General features: G+C 37.3%; 1 protein-coding gene across 4 annotated transcripts in view; it reads right to left on the bottom strand.

The window, feature by feature from the left end:
• MPDZ (multiple PDZ domain crumbs cell polarity complex component) overlaps positions 1-18,922 on the bottom strand; it is a 175,541-nt gene that overhangs the window by 138,103 nt on the left and 18,516 nt on the right. For all 4 annotated transcript variants that reach the window (XM_025359744.1, XM_025359745.1, XM_025359746.1 and 1 more), the window contains exons 2-3: positions 8,473-8,545; positions 5,548-5,714 (exon numbers count right to left, since the gene is read on the bottom strand). In XM_025359744.1, the coding sequence (XP_025215529.1) occupies positions 5,548-5,714; positions 8,473-8,488 (183 nt within the window). In that variant the 5' untranslated portion in view covers positions 8,489-8,545. The remainder of the gene's footprint in view (positions 1-5,547; positions 5,715-8,472; positions 8,546-18,922) is intronic.

Below are 18,922 nucleotides of genomic sequence, written 5' to 3'. Positions count from 1 at the left end.
TGGGGAGAAAAACCATTAGTAAATTAGGATGTGATGCTGTATTCTTAGAATTAGTAAGACGAAAGAAGTATTATAACTGAAGATCTTACTTATCAAAATGTCATTAAAATCGCTACCTTAATTTTATGTTAGGATGCTTTTTTTTTTGAGACAGAGTCTGGCTCTGTCGCCCAGGCTGGAGTGCAGTGGTGGAATCTGGGCTCGCCACAAACTCCACCTTCAGCCTCCCGAATAGCTGGGATTACAGGTGTGCACAAGCACGCTTGGCTAATTTTTGTATTTTTAGTAGAGACAATGGGGTTTCACCATGTTGACCATGTGGTCTTGACCTCCTGGCCTCAAGTGATCCGCCCGCCTCGGCCACTGCATCCAGCCTGTTAGAATGATTTTATCATGTTAAAAAATGTGAAGAAATAAAAAACAAAATGATTGCTAAAATAATGTATATAATAGAAGGGTTAGAAGACAAAGTTAATACAATATCCAAAAAAAAAAAAAATGCAAAAGAACAAAGGTGATTAATCAACCAACAAACAAAACACCTTACTTGAAAAGGTTCTTCACAGTCTGGCTCCATAGTTTCCTCTCCTGCCAATACCCCTCATATAATCTACTGCTCTGATAATATAGGTCTGCATGGGGCTCCACACCAGGGTTTCTGAACCTCAGCAATGCAGACATTATAAACCCAATCGCTTTTTTGCTGTAGGAGGCTATGCTGTACACTGAAGGATGTTTAACAGCATCCCTGAACTCTACCCATTACCTGTCAGCAGCATCTTCCAGTCATGGCAGTAAGAACTGACTCCAGACACTGCCAAGTTTCCCTTGGGAAGGGAGAGCATAAAAGAATCCTCAGTTGTGAACTGCTCTGTATCCCTGTAAACACTGCTCTCTCTACCTGAAATCATTTCCCCCACCTCTGCAGAACTCATTTTTCAAGCCCATTATCCATGCTATTGCCTCCACTGTGAGGTTTTCTTCTAGTCAAAGTTACTCATTCCTTCTTTACTATTCACCTTCTTCGTTTTCTTTTCTATGTTCTATTTTCCCCTCTAGATAGTGAGAACCTCCATCTGATTATTCTTTGTATTTTTATTAATTTAGATGTTCAACAAAGGTTGATTATTAAATGAATATGAGAATATGAGCCTCCATGAGATAACCCGCCCATTGCCAAGGGAAAACTGGTTCACTGAATCCCACATTGTCCTTCAGTTCTGTCTGTCTCTCTCATTTTTTTTTTCTTTTTTTCTGTTTTGCTTTGCTTCTGGGAAACAAATTAAATGACATACTCAATTTTAGTAACCCAAGGTCCTTGGTATATCTAGTTCTGTGATATTTTTATTTGGTCTTTGTTTAGGTTTACATTTTAATCATTCATTATTTAACAAGTTTTGCCATCAGAAGTTGCTTCAAATTCTTTTTGAAATGTAATTAGTGAAAACTTACAAACATAGAAATATAAAACCAAAATTTTATATCATGAAGATCTCATTTCATGAAAAAATTTCAAAAAAAGATTGTTCACTGTAGGATTCAGTGAACCAGTTTACTCTAATCAACATTTAAGAGTAATTTTCAACCCTGATCCTATGTTAACACAGCATCTCTGTAGTTATTTCAAGAGTTGTCATAAAATTTCCAAAGAAAAATCTGCCTTAATTTTGTGTGCATATACATTATGCACCTAGATGATATGTGTGTAAGCCTACACTTTTGGGAAGGAAAATAAATGAACTAGAACCCTGGAAATATTAAACAAACACCAACAACAAAACAATAGAATGCCACACTCCAAAAAGTCTGAAGGTCATTGACAAGGAGAGACCTCCTGAATATTCTGTGCTGAGGCTTATTTGCTGTCTAAGCAGCTTTTGCAGCCTGAGTTATCCACATTATTTCTCCAATCTTGGAATTGTTCTCTGTTGCCGTAGCTTTAAAAATAATCTTAGCAATGTCGATTTTCAAGTATTGGTCCTAAATTTCTATTGAAATTAATCATTTTAATTCTCAGTTTTCCTACAGATAATTCAGGGTAAAAAGATTAATTTAGTGCCACTGGTCAATTCTTAAGGCAAAGCAATTAATTAATCAAGAAAGTAGCATCCACCTATACTGGACTGGAGAAACTTCATAGAATAAATATGCAAATCCAATATCCTCAAGGCTGACAAGTTTCTATTATTAAACTGCTAACGTGTTTATTTCCCCCACAATAGCTGGATTTTTGTCATGAATACGCATTAAGCCCTGTAGTGATTAGCAGTGATGACTAGGTGACAGTGAGGACACTACTTGAGAATTTGCATTTGACAGATCATTGACATACAGTCACAGTTCTTTTTTTTTTGTTTTTTCTCTTCACTTAAACAGGAATCATGCAATAGGAAATGAACCAGAGCTATTAAAGATTATTCAGGTTTAATAGCATGCATCCTTTTAGCTGGCATTAGAACAATACACAATGTGGCAGAGTTAAACAGAGACATCAATTATATTCTCAGACCTGCTAATATTTTTGACAATATTTAAATAGCACATCCCTTCAGGGCATGGCTTTTTTGCCCTCTTAGTTACACACCTGTCAAGTGTTTAATTTGCCAAAGGGAAACAGTTTGATTTCTAAGGGCAGTCTTAATACTGAAGAAGCAAATTGAAAAAATTAAACATTATTGAATAGAAGTAATGAGAAGCATCTGAGGGGAAAAAATTGTAGGCTTAATTCAACATGGCAAGTCAGCATCTGTCATTAATGCAACAATATGATCATGTTCTCCAATATGCTGCATATACCTCAAGCTTTTCAATTATTCAGTTCCTTTACTTCTAAAAAAAACAGGAGGCTGATGGAGAGGGAGAATCAGAGGGTCGTATTTTCTAGTAATAGTAAAAAAGATGGAGATAGTAAATTGTACCTGTCATGCATATAAAATTATACATTTGAAAATAGGGAAGGTATGAAGTAATAAATATAAGCTAGCCATTGGTCAGATTTGTGTAGCCACTGGTTTAAAAGAATAAATTTCACTCTTCAAATTCATTAATTATTAAATTATAAATACTAATAAATCAGCAGTTGGTAAACTACATAGAAAATGTAAATCTGACATGACAAAAGTCTAGAGTACTTATATTTAAATTTTAGAATAGAAAATAAGGTTTTAAATTGTTACTCTAGTCATATAAGAAAGAATCTGGTAAACAAATGGAATTGAATTAGTAAAGAATGGAGATTAAAAAAAAGAGTCACAGACACTGTAAAAAGTTATTAATGATTTTAAACAAAAGAAAATTCTTGGCATCTAGGCACCAACTTTCTACCAAAAAAAAAAAGGAAGAAGAAGATGTAAGACAGGCTCCAAAGAAAACTGACTTCTAGTTCTACTCTACTCTTATAATCAAGTCACTTAACCTCTCTAAGCCACTGTAATCTACAGGGTATAAACTAGGTGTTTTTCTTGGTCCCTTTCAGTATTAGTTTTTCACTGTACATGAACATGTGGCTAAGAAGCCCAAAGTCCAAAAACATGTAAGACATGCCCCATAGAATTCTCAGACCTCACAATTTTTGTAGTCTTAAAATATACCAGTGTCTATCATTAACAAAATAATAATATCATGCTGTAGTTAGTCTCAGTCTCAACAAATTTCCAAGTAGGTTTCATCTGAATCACGTGGGACCCAAATAGTCTTAGAGCCCATATCCTACCTCCATATGGAAATGGTAAAACAAGCTTAATAGGCAGGCCTATTTGTCCCCTCCTTTCATGGGACACTGTATGCACAAATACTATACCTTTTATATAAAACTGCAAGGGAAATTTCAAGTTATCTCACTGGGCCAGTGGTATGTCCCAACACACTTGTTAGCACTCTTTTTGTTTCAACTTTTCTTCTCATTCTCATCATGCTTTCACATAACATAATAAGAATAGAAGATATCTGTTCAACTTCTTTACACTCTCTGAAAAAGCAGATAATTTTCCACAACATAATTATGCTTTTATTCAGGATATTGGTTTCTCCAAAAGCTTGCCAATCCATTCTGAAAACCAGTACTGAAAATCAATCTTGCCAGGTATGGTGGCTCACTCCTGTAATCCCAGCACCTTGGGAGGCTGAGGCAGGTAGATCATTTGAGGTCAGGAGTTCGAGACCAGCCTGGCCAACATGGTGAAACCCCCATCTCTACTAAAAATACAAAAATTAGCTGGATGTGGTGGTGGGCACCTATAATCCCAGCTAGTCGGGAGGCTGAGGCAGGAGAATCTCTTGAACCAGGGAGATAGAGGCTGCAGTGATCCAAGATGGTGCCACTGCACTCCAGCCATGGTGACAGAATGAGACTCCGTCTCAAAAAAAAAATAAAACAAAATTAATCTTTTCAATAACTTGTAAAGGAGACAAACACAACTACATATAACAAAAACACCTTAAATTCATGATCACGACTTAAAACCATTAGATAGAAATTTACTATAGAAAAGTATTTGTGAAGATTCTTCTTAATTTACTTTTTTTGCTACAAAATATCTAGATTAAGAAGTTATATGACATTAAACAAATTCATTCTCTCTTATTACTTTTTGTTCTTTCGCATTAGCTACATTTTGGTTTTTTTTGTAACTGAAGCTGTTTCACTCAATTATGAAACTAATCTTCAAGTTTCATTTTTAATCTTAAAAGGCAGAATATTTGCTGGCAAGTCATCTATAACCGTTAAATTAATGCTAAAGACATCAGAATGAAAACCAACTTGGATTGAAGGCATAATTAGATTGATTTCAAACCTTGAAGATAACAAACATTTTTAAAATATTTTTTAAAGCATAGAAATGGTGATTAAATTAAGTACGTTCAAAGAACATCTGACTTCAGTTTTCATTCTGTCATTGTGAAATGTTTCAATTTTAATATAAATGCTAGGACTTTTTAATGCTCATACTTTTTACAGAACAAAAAAGCACTGTGTTACATTTAGAAGTTCTAATGTTTATCACCATCTGAGCTGTCATGGAAGCAATTGCTACTTACACTCTTTAAAGAAGTGAGAATTGCAATTCCTCTAACTGATGACAATGTAATTATTCCTTTTACTGTCAAAATAGAGGTGATTTCCCTTCCTCATACACATGATTACACATGCAAATCCAGGCTTATCTGAAATCTTGTAAGTATACTGAATGTCCGAATCTGAATGAACGATCACATGAACAATGAGCCTGAGTGATGATGGAAACCAAGTCTACAGCCAACCATCCTAAACATATTTTTATCATCCGTTTTTCCTGTAGAAACTCATTCTTCAGCATCCACACAGCTTTCAACACAATGTCATATCATCTACAATATACAGCAACAACCATTACAAAAATAACTAGGAGGAAAAAAGCCACATTGAATCTGAATGTCTCATTTGGAGGTTTAAATGACTTCATTAACTATTCATTAACACATAGAAAAATCAGCCTTTCAGAAAAACACCAGCCTTTCACAAGATCTATGCCATGTCGTGAACGCCTGCTTGGGTGAATGATGTCCTACCTGGTCTTTCAGCTGCTGTACAGAAGTCTGAAGGCTCAGAATCTGACTGAAGAGAGGGCTCTGCAGGACTGACTTCAGAAGGCTCAGTTTGTCTTCATTTGCTACATCCCCACGTTCTCGCAGCTTGGTTTGCAAGCGCTCTGCTGCCTGCAGGGCCCGATTTTTGTCTATACCAAAGAGCAGCATTTGTCAATAATAGGATTCAAAGGACACATGTCCAGCCTATGAGGCCTCCATCTAGTAGAAATTCTAAAACTATTTCTATTGAGTGCATAAAATTGTCCCTTTTAAATTGAATAAAAAACTGCAGGCCGGACACGGTGGCTCACCCCTGTAATCCCAGCACTTTGGGAGGCTGAGGCGGGCGGATCACTTGAGCTCAAGAGTTCGAGACCAGCCTGGCCAACATGATGAAACCCTGTCTCTACTAAAAATACAAGAAATTAGCCAGGCGTGGTGGTGCATTCCTATAATCCCAGCTACTCAGGGGGCTGAGGCAGGAGAATCACTTGAATCTGGGAGGTAGAGGTTGCAGTGGGCCGAGATCAGGCCACTGCACTCCAGCCAGGGAGACAGAGTGAGACTCCATCTCAAAAAAACAACAACAAAAAAAACTGTAGAGGAAGTAGACATTTTTTAATGGAGTACAAAAATACAAAAAATACAAAACTGAGTACTTTTTTTTTTTTTTTTTTGAGACAGAGTCTCGCTCTGTCGCCCAGGCTGGGATCTCAGCTCACTGCAAGCTCCGCCTCCTGGGTTTAAGCCATTCTCCTGACTCAGCCTCCCGAGTGGCTGGGACTACAGGCACCTGCCACCTTGCCCAGCTAGATTTTTATATTTTTTAGTAGAGACAGGGTTTCACCGTGTTAGCCAGGATGGTCTTGATCTCCTGACCTCATGATCCGCCCGTCTCGGCCTCCCAAAGTGCTGGGATTACAGGCTTGAGCCACCGCGCCCGGCCCTGAGTACTTTTCAATACTTTAAATATCTTTCTCCAAAATTAAATAGCAAATAAAATAGCATATTATATTCGCTTCAAAGCTAATCAATTCAAATAATTACTGAACACCGTACAAATCAGGCACAAAGTTGCAAAAAGTAAATATATTCAGTAATTATGTCCTACTAGTCCTAGCGTCTTATAATCATACTTACACCAGAGTTTCTACCACAAATAATAGTTAAAAACCTTTCCCTGAAACACAAACACATACACTTACACACTCTTATAAGTGAAGCCAAAACTTTTTTTTAATGGAGATTGTTCAGATATATTACTTAGATTCATCATGGTAACAAGTATATCTATTTAAACATATTTCCCATATCCCAGTAATGATAAAAAGGGTGAATCGGCAGGGCGCGGTGGCTCATGCCTGTAATCCCAGCAGTTTGGGAGGCTGAGGCAGGTGGATTACTTGAGCTCAGGAGTTTGAGACCAGCCTGTTCAACATGGTAAAACCTCCTCTCTACTAAAAATACAAAAATTAGATGGGCATGGTGGCATATGCCTGTAATCCCAGCTACTCAGGAGGCTGAGGCAAGAAAATCCCTTGAACCCGGGAGGTGGAAGTTGCAGTGAGCCAAGGTCATACCACTACACTCCAGCCTGGGTGATAGAGTGAGTGAGACTCCATCTCAAAAAAAAAAAGGAATCATCACCACAGACACTTTCTATAGCACCAAATCTGAAATTGCAAAGAAATAGGGTGATTAAAACATGAATTGATGTTGATCATGAGTTCACACACACACACAATATGAGTAAACAAACAATATTTACTCATATGCAGAATTTTAAAAACAAATAATGATAAAGATACACATGAGCATCTTATTCTGGGTTATATGTCCCATGGTATCTCAGAATACAAATCTAATACTAATTTCCACATCAATTATTTGGAAAGTGTGCAACTCAGCACAAAACAAAATAAAGACTAGAAAACAATGGTTTAAATAATTCTGTATTTGCCCTTTCCTTTCCACTTTCCTATTAAGAACTTTCCCATGTGGACTAGGAGTCTTTACAGCATGTGCATTTAGTATAAAATGGGAAGTGAAGGAAATGTACATACATACATTTTCATTACCAGCACAGTACCAGGAACAAAAGCCATCATAGAGATCCCCACGATCACAAAAACAGGTCCTTCTCCCGTTACTGCCACTGACTCTCACTCTATCCCTCAAAACCCACCGACGTCAAGGTATCTGCCATAATGATTAAGGTGCCAGAGTGAAATCCAAACACTTTCCATTTAGTCATACCCAAAGAGTTACCTGGAATAGGGTAAGGAACTAGAGTGTCAGATAATTGCATGTATTGTGCCATACCTGATATATCTAGCTATAAATGGTTCTACTAACTAGTTTCTTTAAAACTAAAGAGCAGTGGGAAAAACAAATTATTAACACATGAGTCTGGGAAATGTAGATATTTCGACCTAAATTATCTCATGTAGAAATTAAACTGCCTTAAAGCATAAGACTAAGTAACATTTTTCTCTTTATCAATTAATAGCAAGAGCTCAGCAGTACTTCACCTGCCACAAGTAATATCTTCTTTCAGTATTAAAAATACTGCTAAAATTCCAAATGTTTTCCAGAAATAGATATTAACCAGAATTGGGCTCATAAATCAGAATTGGGCTTACATTAAGCTTTATTAAAATCCATAACTGGAAGAATATCTCGTATGTTTTTAATTTTTGCTTATATGCAATGTGTTTTTTATAACACTTCAGATGAAATTGTCCAAATACAGAAATATATTACCTTAGTACAATGTTAGTAGGTAAACACTTTTTAAATCTAGATACTATAGACAGAATCCTCTATGTTAAACACACCATATGTCAAAAATCCCAATGGGAGGAGTTACAATTCTTATAAAAGTAGGCAGAAAAGAATAAGTCTTACCAATGGCTTCTAACATTTTTTTCAAAGTTCAGTGTTCTTCTCTAAAATGATTAACAGCAATTAAAATGGAACTCTGTGCAAAAAAGAAATAAAATAGAATGGTTATGTTTTATCAGAACTTTATATTCTAAAGCTAAATACTCTAAAATTTTAAACACTCGATACAACTCAAATTCTTTTGACCATTAAAATCTTGTTGATACAACTTAAGATAGTTCTCTTTATAGACAATAAAGTAATCATTTTAGGACTTATTCAAAATTATCTTCTATGTATATATTTACCCATAATACTTGGATAAGGTAAAAGACATAAATTCTGTTTTAAATAAGGTGGCAGAAGTTTCAAACATATTTCCATAAGAAGTTCCACTTACAATACAGACCACTATAATCTTGTATTCACTTATAGATCTTTAAGTGTAGAATAAGAAGCTTACTTAACTCCACATAAGAAATTCTGTGGCAAAAAAACATAAAAAGTAGAAAATGTGATCCTGCCCTCAAAGGCTCACACCCCAAAACTGAGGAGACTGCACGCATACCTATTAGAAATGAACTGTGGGCTGGGCACGGTGGTTCACACCTGTAATCCCAGCACTTGGGGAAGCCAAGGTGGGTGCGTCACTTGAGGTCAGGAGTTTGAGATCAGCCTGGCCAACATGGTGAAACCCCGTCTCTGTTAAAAATATAAAAATTAGCCGGGTGTGGTAGTGCACACCTGTAATCCCAGCTACTCAGAATGCTGAGGCAGAGGAATCACTTGAACCCAGGAAGCGGTGGTTGCGCTGAGCCGTGATCATGCCATGGCACTCCAGCCTGGGCCACAGAACAAGACTCCACCTCAAAAAAAAAAAAAAAAAAAAGAAAAGAAAAGAAAAAAAGAAATGAATGTGACACTCAAGCAGTACCTGAACTACTGGAAGATAATATATTAAATCATGGATGAAAAACTGAACAAAAGGGAGCACATAGTGTTAAATTTTTCAAAAGTTCTCAAAATACTCTCCTGACTATAATGTTCTGCTCTTTCCCATTCAAAGAAATCTTCTCAACTCCTTCAATCCACACATCTCATCTTCCTCTAAGAATACTTAACTAGATTCTTTTAAGTACTGGATACAGATCTGCAATGCTAACATCCACATCACTAATCCATCTTGAGCCTTTGCTGCCAAACAAATCTGCACAACTATCCCCATAGTTCCATCTCTCTTTTGCCTCACAGAAAACCCTGAATCATGAAGAAGACAGTCAGTCAGTCATTCCTTCAATAGAAAAAAGAAATCTACCACCACACATTCTCATTTTTCATCTGAAAGATAAAATGGGATTTCTCTTAGAAAGAACAAGTTGCCTCCTGTTACCTCTTTAAGACAAAATTCATTTGGCTAAAAAGGAAGTGTGTGATGTAGATGAGCAGATCTACAAAACATCAATGCCTGCAATTAGCTCTGTGTGATAACAGAGAACAGTATGTATTGACTTGTCTTATCCCAATTTAGAATATACTATTTGAAACATCAACTCCATTTCAAATGTCAAATCGTTTAACTACTGGCACTTGTTTTAAAAAGTGTCTTTGTGTCAAGAAAAGAGGATACTGGCTCTGACCTGGAATTGAAACCTAAATAGAAGTGTGGCCTTGAGCAAGGGACCTATCATTTCAACATCTGTTTCTTTTAAAACACACTTACTCATTGGGTATATTTTGAAAAATGAGATAAAGTATGCCAATTTCCAGCTCATAGCATAACTTGTAACTATGATACATTTATTCAGGATTAATGCCGAGTCAATATATTCCACATAGATAGGAATTCCAATGCCAAGCAATACATTATTTCATGAGGCCTAATATAGGGTAATATTAACAAATAAATTGGCCAACATGGTGAAACCCCGTCTCTGTTAAAAATATAAAAATTAGCCGGGTGTGGTAGTGCACACCTGTAATCCCAGCTACTCAGAATGCTGAGGCAGAGGAATCACTTGAACCCAGGAAGCGGTGGTTGCGCTTTTTTTACTCTTATTTACAAGGAGAATATAATACTCCTTCACAAAACAGCCTACTATTAGCCACCCCGCCTCAGAAACAATTAACTTCTGGTAATTAAAACACAAAAATAGGCCAGGCATGGTGGCTCACGCCTGTAATCCCAGCACTTTGGGAGGCTGAGAGGAGTGGATCACGAGGTCAGGAGATCGAGACCATCCTGGCCAACATGGTGAAACTCCGTCTCTACTAAAAATACAAAAATGAGCTGGGTGTGGTAGAACATGCCTATAATCCCAGCTACTCAGGAGTCTGAGACAGGAGAATCACTTGAACCAGGGAGGCGGAGGTTGCAGTGAGCCAAGATCGTGCCACGGCATTCCAGCCTGGCAACAGAGTGAGACTCTGTCCCCTCCCAACTCCAGAAAAAAATAGGGCTGGGCATGGTGGCTCACGCCTGTAATCCCAGCAAATAACCTGAGCTCAGAAGTTCGAGACCAGCCTGGCCAACACGGTGAAACCCCGTCTCTACCAAAAATACAAAAATTAGCTGGGCGTGGTGCATGTGACTGTAGTCCCAGCTGCTCCAAGAGGCTGAACCAGGAGAATTGCCTGAATAAAGATACCCCAATATAAGGAAGCCCAGGGCTACAAAAGTATATTTAATCACCCAGGAAGAAGCATGATAGCAATAAAAAAGCATGGACTAGAGAGTCTGATGACCTGAATTTAAATTTCAACTAGCTATATGCCCTTGTTAAGTCACTTATCTTTTTCTGAATCTGAGTCTCTATTTATAAATGAATGATGTTTATAACGTTTTGAAAGGATAAAATTATACATGTGTTTGGTATGCACATGAAAAATTAATTCTAAAGATAGACAGTGTTCCTGACATACATGGGAGGTAGACCTCGGATTTAGAAGCTCACTGATTTATGAGAAGTCTGCAGAGAAAGTACAGCGTAGGCAGTTCCTAATTGAGAAAAACACTGTTGTCCGAAAGTTCATCTACAAGTCGGTTACAGTAAAATAGAATTACTTTTTCTTCCCCAAAAAATTACACAAAGGTTAAAAAAAAACAAAAAATACAAAAGAGTAGAGCTACCAGATGAGAGAGCTCTACTCTTTTGTATTTCAATGATTTTTTAAAATTACAGTTTCAGAGTTTCTTTTCTAGGCTTGGATGTCCCTAAAATAAATGCATAGCTTTTTTTGAGATTTTTCAGGGGATTTCACCATTAGCAACCCCAACAAAAACATAAGAACTTTTAAAAACTTGTTCCTTTCTGTGCCTGATATACCTGTCCTGAGGATTCAGTTCTAATTATAAACAAATTCATTTATAATCACAAAATTTTTGAGATAGATTGAGTCTACTCCCTTCAAATTGCAGCCATGAATTCCTCTTGTCACCTTTTCACCACCCTACCATTTCCTTTCCCTTTTTGCCCATTTAAATACTATATGGAAACTTAAGGATACCTGAGTGATAACAGTGGGTCATGGCCAACTGGCATGACTTAAACAAGATCCAACATGTCAGAAGAATGGCAAGTTCTGAGGGATTTTCTTTTTTTTTTTTTTTTGTCTGGACAATTCATGCTAAGCAGTGACAATAAGGAATCAGAGAGGCAGAAAAGAGATGAGCTATGGATATGATAAGAAGGAGATCAGCACTAATGCTGAAACAGAAGCAGAAATGATAACAGCAAACACACAGCACCTACCACATGCTAGGTACAATTTGAATCATGCTTCCAATTAAGTCCTTTAATACTTACACAATTCACTCACTTTATAAACAAGGAAAATGAGGTACAGACAGGTTAAGTAACTCTTCTACGTCCACACCACTACTAAGTGATAGAGCAAGGATCTTAACACAAGCCATCTAGCTCCAGAGTCCACAATTTAATTTCTACAATATGCTGCCTCTAGAAAGCAGGAAGATTCGACTTCCCTGTTTCCAAGTTCAAACAGACCATGCCCTACATAAAGTGAAACCAAAGGAAGAAATAGAGACCCAAAATGAATGAAGTCTGAAATGGAATAGACTGCTGTAAATAGTCAAATCAGCCAACTGTTCAGACAAGGTATGAAGAAGTCAGAAATACATATGTTAGAAACCAGCAGTGGGTCTATCAAAGAAAGATCAGGAATATTCACCATTTATGTAATGTTAATGTCCATACATCTTTAAACAAATCACTTTTAAAATCCAAGATTTTAAGAAAAACCCTTAAGAAGCCTCTTTAAATTGATATTCAAAGTATATTCAAAAACACTGCTTTTACATTTCAAGGTACTAAATCCCTCAACACAAAGAGAATTAAGAATACACAGTATATTGTTGTAATTGTTCTATTTTATTATTAGTTGTTGTTAATCTCTTATTGAGCTTAATCTGTAAATTAAACTTTATCATAGGTATGTATTTATAAAAATAATAAAAAAAGCATACCTCAGAGATATTGTAGGATCAGTTCCAGACCACTGCAATAAAGTGAATCTCTCAATAAAATGGGTCACATGAATTTTTTGGTTTCCCAGTGAGTACAAAAGTTATGTTTACACTACACTGTAGTCTATTAAATGTGCAACAGCATTATGTCTAGGAAAACACTCTATACACCTTTATTAAAAAATAGTTTACTGTCAAAAAATGCTAGTGATCATCTGAGACTTCAGTGAGTCATAGTCTTTGTGCTGGTGGAGAGTCTCGCCTTTGTACTGATGGCTGCTGACTTGACGGGTGGTGGCTGCTGAAGGCTGGGGTCACTGTGACAATTTCTGAAAATAAACCAACAACGAGCTTTGCCACATTGATTCTTCCTTTCATGAAAGATTTCTCTGTAGCATGGGATGCTGTTTGATAGCATTTTACCCACAATAGAACCTCTCAAATCCTGCTCCTACTTTATTAACGAAGATTATGTAATAGCCTCAATCCTTTTTTTCATTTCAACGATGTTCACATCTTCACCAGGCATACATTTCATCTCAAGAAACCACTTTCTTTACTCATCCATAAAAAGCAACTCCTCATTCATTCAAACTTTATCATGAGAGTACAGCAATTCAGTCACATCTTCAGACTCCATTTGAAATTCTAGTTCTCTTGCTATTTGTACCACATCTTCTGTGACTTCTTCCACTGAAGTCTTGAACCCTCAGCATTATTCGTAAGAGTTTTAGAATCAACTTCCTCCAAACTCCTGCTAATGTTGGTATTTTGACTTCCTCCCATTAATTACAAATATCTTAATGGCATCTAAATTGGTCAATCCTTTCCAGAAGGTTTTCCATTTACTTCGCCCTAATCTAGCAGAGGAATAATTAAGTACAGAAGCTATAACTTTACAAAATGTATTTTTTCAATAATAAGACTTGAAAGTCAAAATTACTCTGTGGTCCAGGGACTGCAGAATGGATGTTGTGTTAGCGACATGAAAACAACATTCATCTCTTTGTAAAACTCTATCGGAGCTCTTGGATAACCAGGTGCCTTGTCAATGAGCAGTAATGTATTTTAAAAGAACCTTTTTCTGAGCAGTAGGTCTCAACAGTGGGCTTAAAGCATTCAGTAAACCATGCTATAAACAGATGTGCTGTTATCCAGGCTTTCTTTTTCCATTCACAGAGAACACAGGCACAGCTGATTTGGCATAATTCTTAAGGGTCCAAAACTTTTTGAAATGGTAAATAAGCACTGGCTTCAATTTGACATCACCAGTTGCATTAGCTCCTAATGAGAGAGTCAGTCTCTTTGAAGCTTTGAAGCCAGACTACTCCTATTTAAGTCCCTGATAGCCTATTCTTTCAATATAAAGCTGTTCCATCTACATTAACAATCTGTTGTTTAGGGCAGCCACCTTCATTAATGATCTTAGCTAGATCTTCTGGATAGCTTTCTGAAGCCTCTACATTAGCACTTGCTGCTTCACCTTGCACTTTTATGTCATACAGATGGCTCCTTTCATTAAGCCTCATGAACCAACCTCTGCTAGCTTCCAACTTTTTTTCTGCAGCTTCCTCACCTCTCTCAGCCTTCACAGAACTGAAGAGTGTTAGGGCTTTGCTCTGTATTAGGCTTTGGCTTAAGGGAATGTTGTGGCTGATTTGATTTTCTATCCAGACCATTACAACTTTCTCCATATCAACAATAAGGCTGTTTTGCTTTACATGTGGTCACTGGAGAAGCTCTTTTAATTTCCTTCAAGACCTTTTCCTTTGTATTCACAACTTGGCCATTTGGCACAACACACCTAGCTTTCAGTCTATCTCTACTTTCAACATGCCTTCTTCACTAAACTTAATTATTTCTAGCTTTTCATTTAAAGTGAGAGGCATGCAACTCTTCCCTTCACTTGAACACTGAACAGCCTAATTTTAATACTGCTCTGTGTCAGGGAATAGAGAAGCCTCAGAAGAGGGAAAGAGAATGGGAACGGCCAGTTGATGGAGCAGTTGGAAAATGTGCAACATTTATTAAGTTCGTCATCTTAAATGTGCAGGGCTGCAGCACCCCAAAATAATTAAAATGGTAACATCAAAGATTACTGATCACAGATCACTGTAACAGATGTAAGAATAATAAAGGGCATGAAATATTGTAAGAATTAACAAAACGTGACACACACAAAGTAAGCGCATGCTGTTGGAAAAGAAAATGGCACCAATAGACTTGCTTGACACAGAGTTGCCATAAACCATCAATTTGTTTAAAAAAATTCAGTATCTGCAAAGCACAATAAGGCAAAATTCAATAGAATAACAGGCCTGTACATATGGGGTAAGGTACTATGTTTGGTTTCAGGCAACTACTGGGGGTCTTGGAATGTATCCCCCACGTTCCAAGGGGTGGGACAACTGTATTCAAATCTGGCACAGAAAAATTACCAGTTTCCCTCTAGTTGCTGTTCATGTATCCTGCTTGTGGCTATATCACTATTTGGTTATAAAAACTGAACCTAAAATCTGTTCCAACAGCCTTAGCTTTTAGAACCACAAGACATATCAGTAATAGCTCAATGAATTCAGTATCTGTTAGGCACCAGAGTGCTAGGCAAGTGCAGTTTATCCACGCTCCATCATGCGTGTGAGGACTCTGACCACCTTGCTCCCCATAATATCCTCCAGTGCCTGACACATTATTCCAGATAACACAACAGAGAAAAGGAGAGGTCGGGGTGTTAATCAAGGTGACACAGCTAGTAAGTGGGAGAACTTGGAATTGAACCCTACTGTCCCTTATTTTAAAGCCCAAACTCTATCACACTACCCCCTATTTTCCGAACTATCTCGCAAAAATCACATGGTGAAAATATATTGTCGAATTTATAAAAAAGAAGATACAGAACAAGGTATGAAGTTGTTACACTTTGTACAGAAGAATAGGACGGCAATTGTTTAGGTAAATAAAAACTGATGTGTGCGTGTTTATAAAAGCATAGACTATTCTGCAACTTTTTCAAAGACACTGATAGTGGGATATGGCAGGCTGAAGGACGCCGAGACAATCTTACTTTGCACTGCATTACTTTTGTGTTTTTCAAACTTTATATCTTAATAGAGGGCTGCCAGATTTATCAAATAAAAACACAGTATGCTAATTAAATTTGAATTTCAAGTAAATGAATACTTTTTTAGTATATGTCCCATGCCATACTTGGGACATATTTATACTAAAATCCAATCTTATTTATCTGAAATTCAAACTTAACTTGGGCATCTGCTATTTTATCTAACAATCCTACTATGTACATGCTAGCTTAGAGAAAAAAAGACATATAAAATCATTTTACCTTTCACGCTTCCTGTAAAACTTTAACATCACGAGAGAGCTGCCTAATCCTCAATACATCTCAAAGATTTTACCTGTGACCATATGATTCTCCAGCAATTTGTTGATAACATTAGTGTCAGCAGGGGATAAAAATAAAACAGAATATTTGGTATTATTTAGAAGTAGGAACGGATTAACTGAGTAATCATTTTACTTTTCAACAAGTTGTAATGGTAACATGTAGGCACAGCTTTTACAAAGTAGAGAATCAACGTTTGAAACATAACACAAATCATTCTGCTCAATGCAGATTATATGGCAACTAACAAGTGAAAATATGTTTTATGCTAAAAATAACTCTATGTAGAGAAAATGCCCCAAATGCATACAATTTTCTAGTTATCTTAAACAATTCTGACTGAAAAAGGAATACAACATTAAAAGTGCTTGTTTCAATGGCTTGCAGCTTGTCAAAGTTGCTCAGCATCTGTTATTGCATTTAAATTTACCATTTCTATCATTCATAGTTGCCGCAGCAGTACCTGAAGTTAGCAGACAAAGGCACAATTATAGTAGTCAAATGCAAGTAGATTTTCATAAATTCAATTGTCCATAACAGCAATACTTACACTTTCAGTCATAATTCCTACTTTTGGGTAACATTACTGAACTATAGCTCTGAAAGTATAGAAATGTCACAGTACCCACCAACATCACGCAGTCATCCAACAGAAATCACTCAGCCTTTTCTTAGCATCTGTTCTTCTGAACTGCTCCCTCATTTTTATAGGCTTTGATCAAAAAAGCATTCATGAACACAATTTTTATTTTCAAGTTGACATTTATAAATCTTCCTAAATTTATTCAATGAAAATAAGATGTATTAATTCCACTTTGCCCACCAAAATGAAAGAAAATCAAGTATTAAAGAACCTTAACTTCACAACATACTTCAAATATTGATTAATATTCTTATTCTTTATTTATAAAAACTGCCATACAAATTACCTGAAATGAAAATGCAGTAGTCCCAGCTACTGGGGAGACTGAGGCAGGAGAATCACTTGAACCCAGGAGGCGGAGGGGCCTCCGCCTCCTGGGTTCAAGTGATTGTCCTGCCTCAGTCTCCCAAGTAGCCTGAGATCGAGCCAGCACACTCCAGTCTGGGCAACAGAGCAAAAGTCCGCCTCAAAAAAGAAAAAGAAAAGAAAAGAAAATGCAGGGAAGGTCAAGAGATTAGAAAAGGACTCAAATTCTGTCATTTACTGATTCTGCAAACACACATGGGGCACTTACATGACTGGCATGTTGTCTAGTAGCAGAACTGGAGAAATGATGATACAATCTGGGAACTCACGTACAAGTGAATGAAAGGAAAAGAAATAAACAATTAAAATATAAGAACACAAAGGAGGGACACCCAAGCTGAACTGAGAAGTCAGGGAAACTTCCTGGAGTCACAGACTCCTGCACAGAGTCTTAAAGAATAGGTGGGGGAGAAGGTCTGATGAAAGAGCTCCCCACATAAACGCAAGAGTGCATGGTACCTTCTGAGCACTGCAAGTAGTTTCTTATGTAGTACCTGGATTGGGGCTGAGGAAAAACGAGAGACAGAGAAGATGAGGCTGGAGATGTGAGTAAATGCCAAATTATTCAGGGCCCTCCATACTACTCTTAAAAAGTTTATATTTGTTTTTTGTTTTGTTTGAAACGGAGTCTCGCTCTGTGGCCCAGGCTGGAGTACAGTGGCACAATCTCAGCTCACTGTAACCTCCGCCTCCCAGGTTCAAGCTATTCTCATGCCTCAGCCTCCCGAGTAGCTAAGATAACAGGCCCCCGCCACCACAGCCGGCCAATTTTTGTTGTTGTTGTTGTTGTAATTTACTTTATTAGAGACACAGTTTTGCCATGTTGGTCAGGCTGGTCTTAAACTCCTGACCTCAAGTGATCCACCCACCTCGGCCTCCCAAAGAGCTGGGATTATAGTTGTGGCCACTGCACCCAGCCATTAAAGAGTTTAGATTTAATTAGAAGTTTATTTTGGCAAAGTGATCTTTAGAAAGATCACTCTGGCAATGGTATGGAGGACACACAAAAATCAAGAGAAGCTAGGGATAAGGAAGTCAGGTAAGAGGCATTTTCAAAACTAGAGAAACAAAGGAAAATGGGAGATAGATTAAGATTAGTTAAGAGACATAAGTACTGTGACATGGTAATATGGAGGTAAGGAAGATGAGTTTAGGATAAATCCCACCTTTCCGGCTTTGGTTATTGATGGATGGTAATACTACAAGGAACATGTCAGTGTTGTGAGACTATTCTAGAAACGTCTGCTCTAATAGAGTTTGAATAGCTGAGTATAGTACCTTACGATGTTGCTATGGAATGAACTGTGTTGCCCAAAATTCCTATGTTGAAGCCCTAACCCCGATGTGATTGATTTTGGAAACAGGTCTTTTAGGGAACAGTTAACATTAAATGAGGACACAAGGGTGGAGTCCTGATCCAACAGAATTGGTGGTCTTCTAGAAAGAAGAAGAGAGGAAAACCTGTCTCACTGTCTACATGCAAGCACTGAGAAAAGGCCACATGAGGACGCAAGAAGGTAGCCATCTGCAAGCCACAGACAAAACCTTCATCAGAAGCTGAACCCTGCCAGACCTTGAT

Source organism: Theropithecus gelada, chromosome 15 (genome assembly GCF_003255815.1).
Source record: "Theropithecus gelada isolate Dixy chromosome 15, Tgel_1.0, whole genome shotgun sequence".
In the NCBI taxonomy this organism is placed as follows: Eukaryota; Metazoa; Chordata; class Mammalia; order Primates; family Cercopithecidae; genus Theropithecus; species Theropithecus gelada.
Note: the sequence above shows the minus strand (reverse complement) of the source record. Positions and strands in the feature narration are given on the sequence as shown.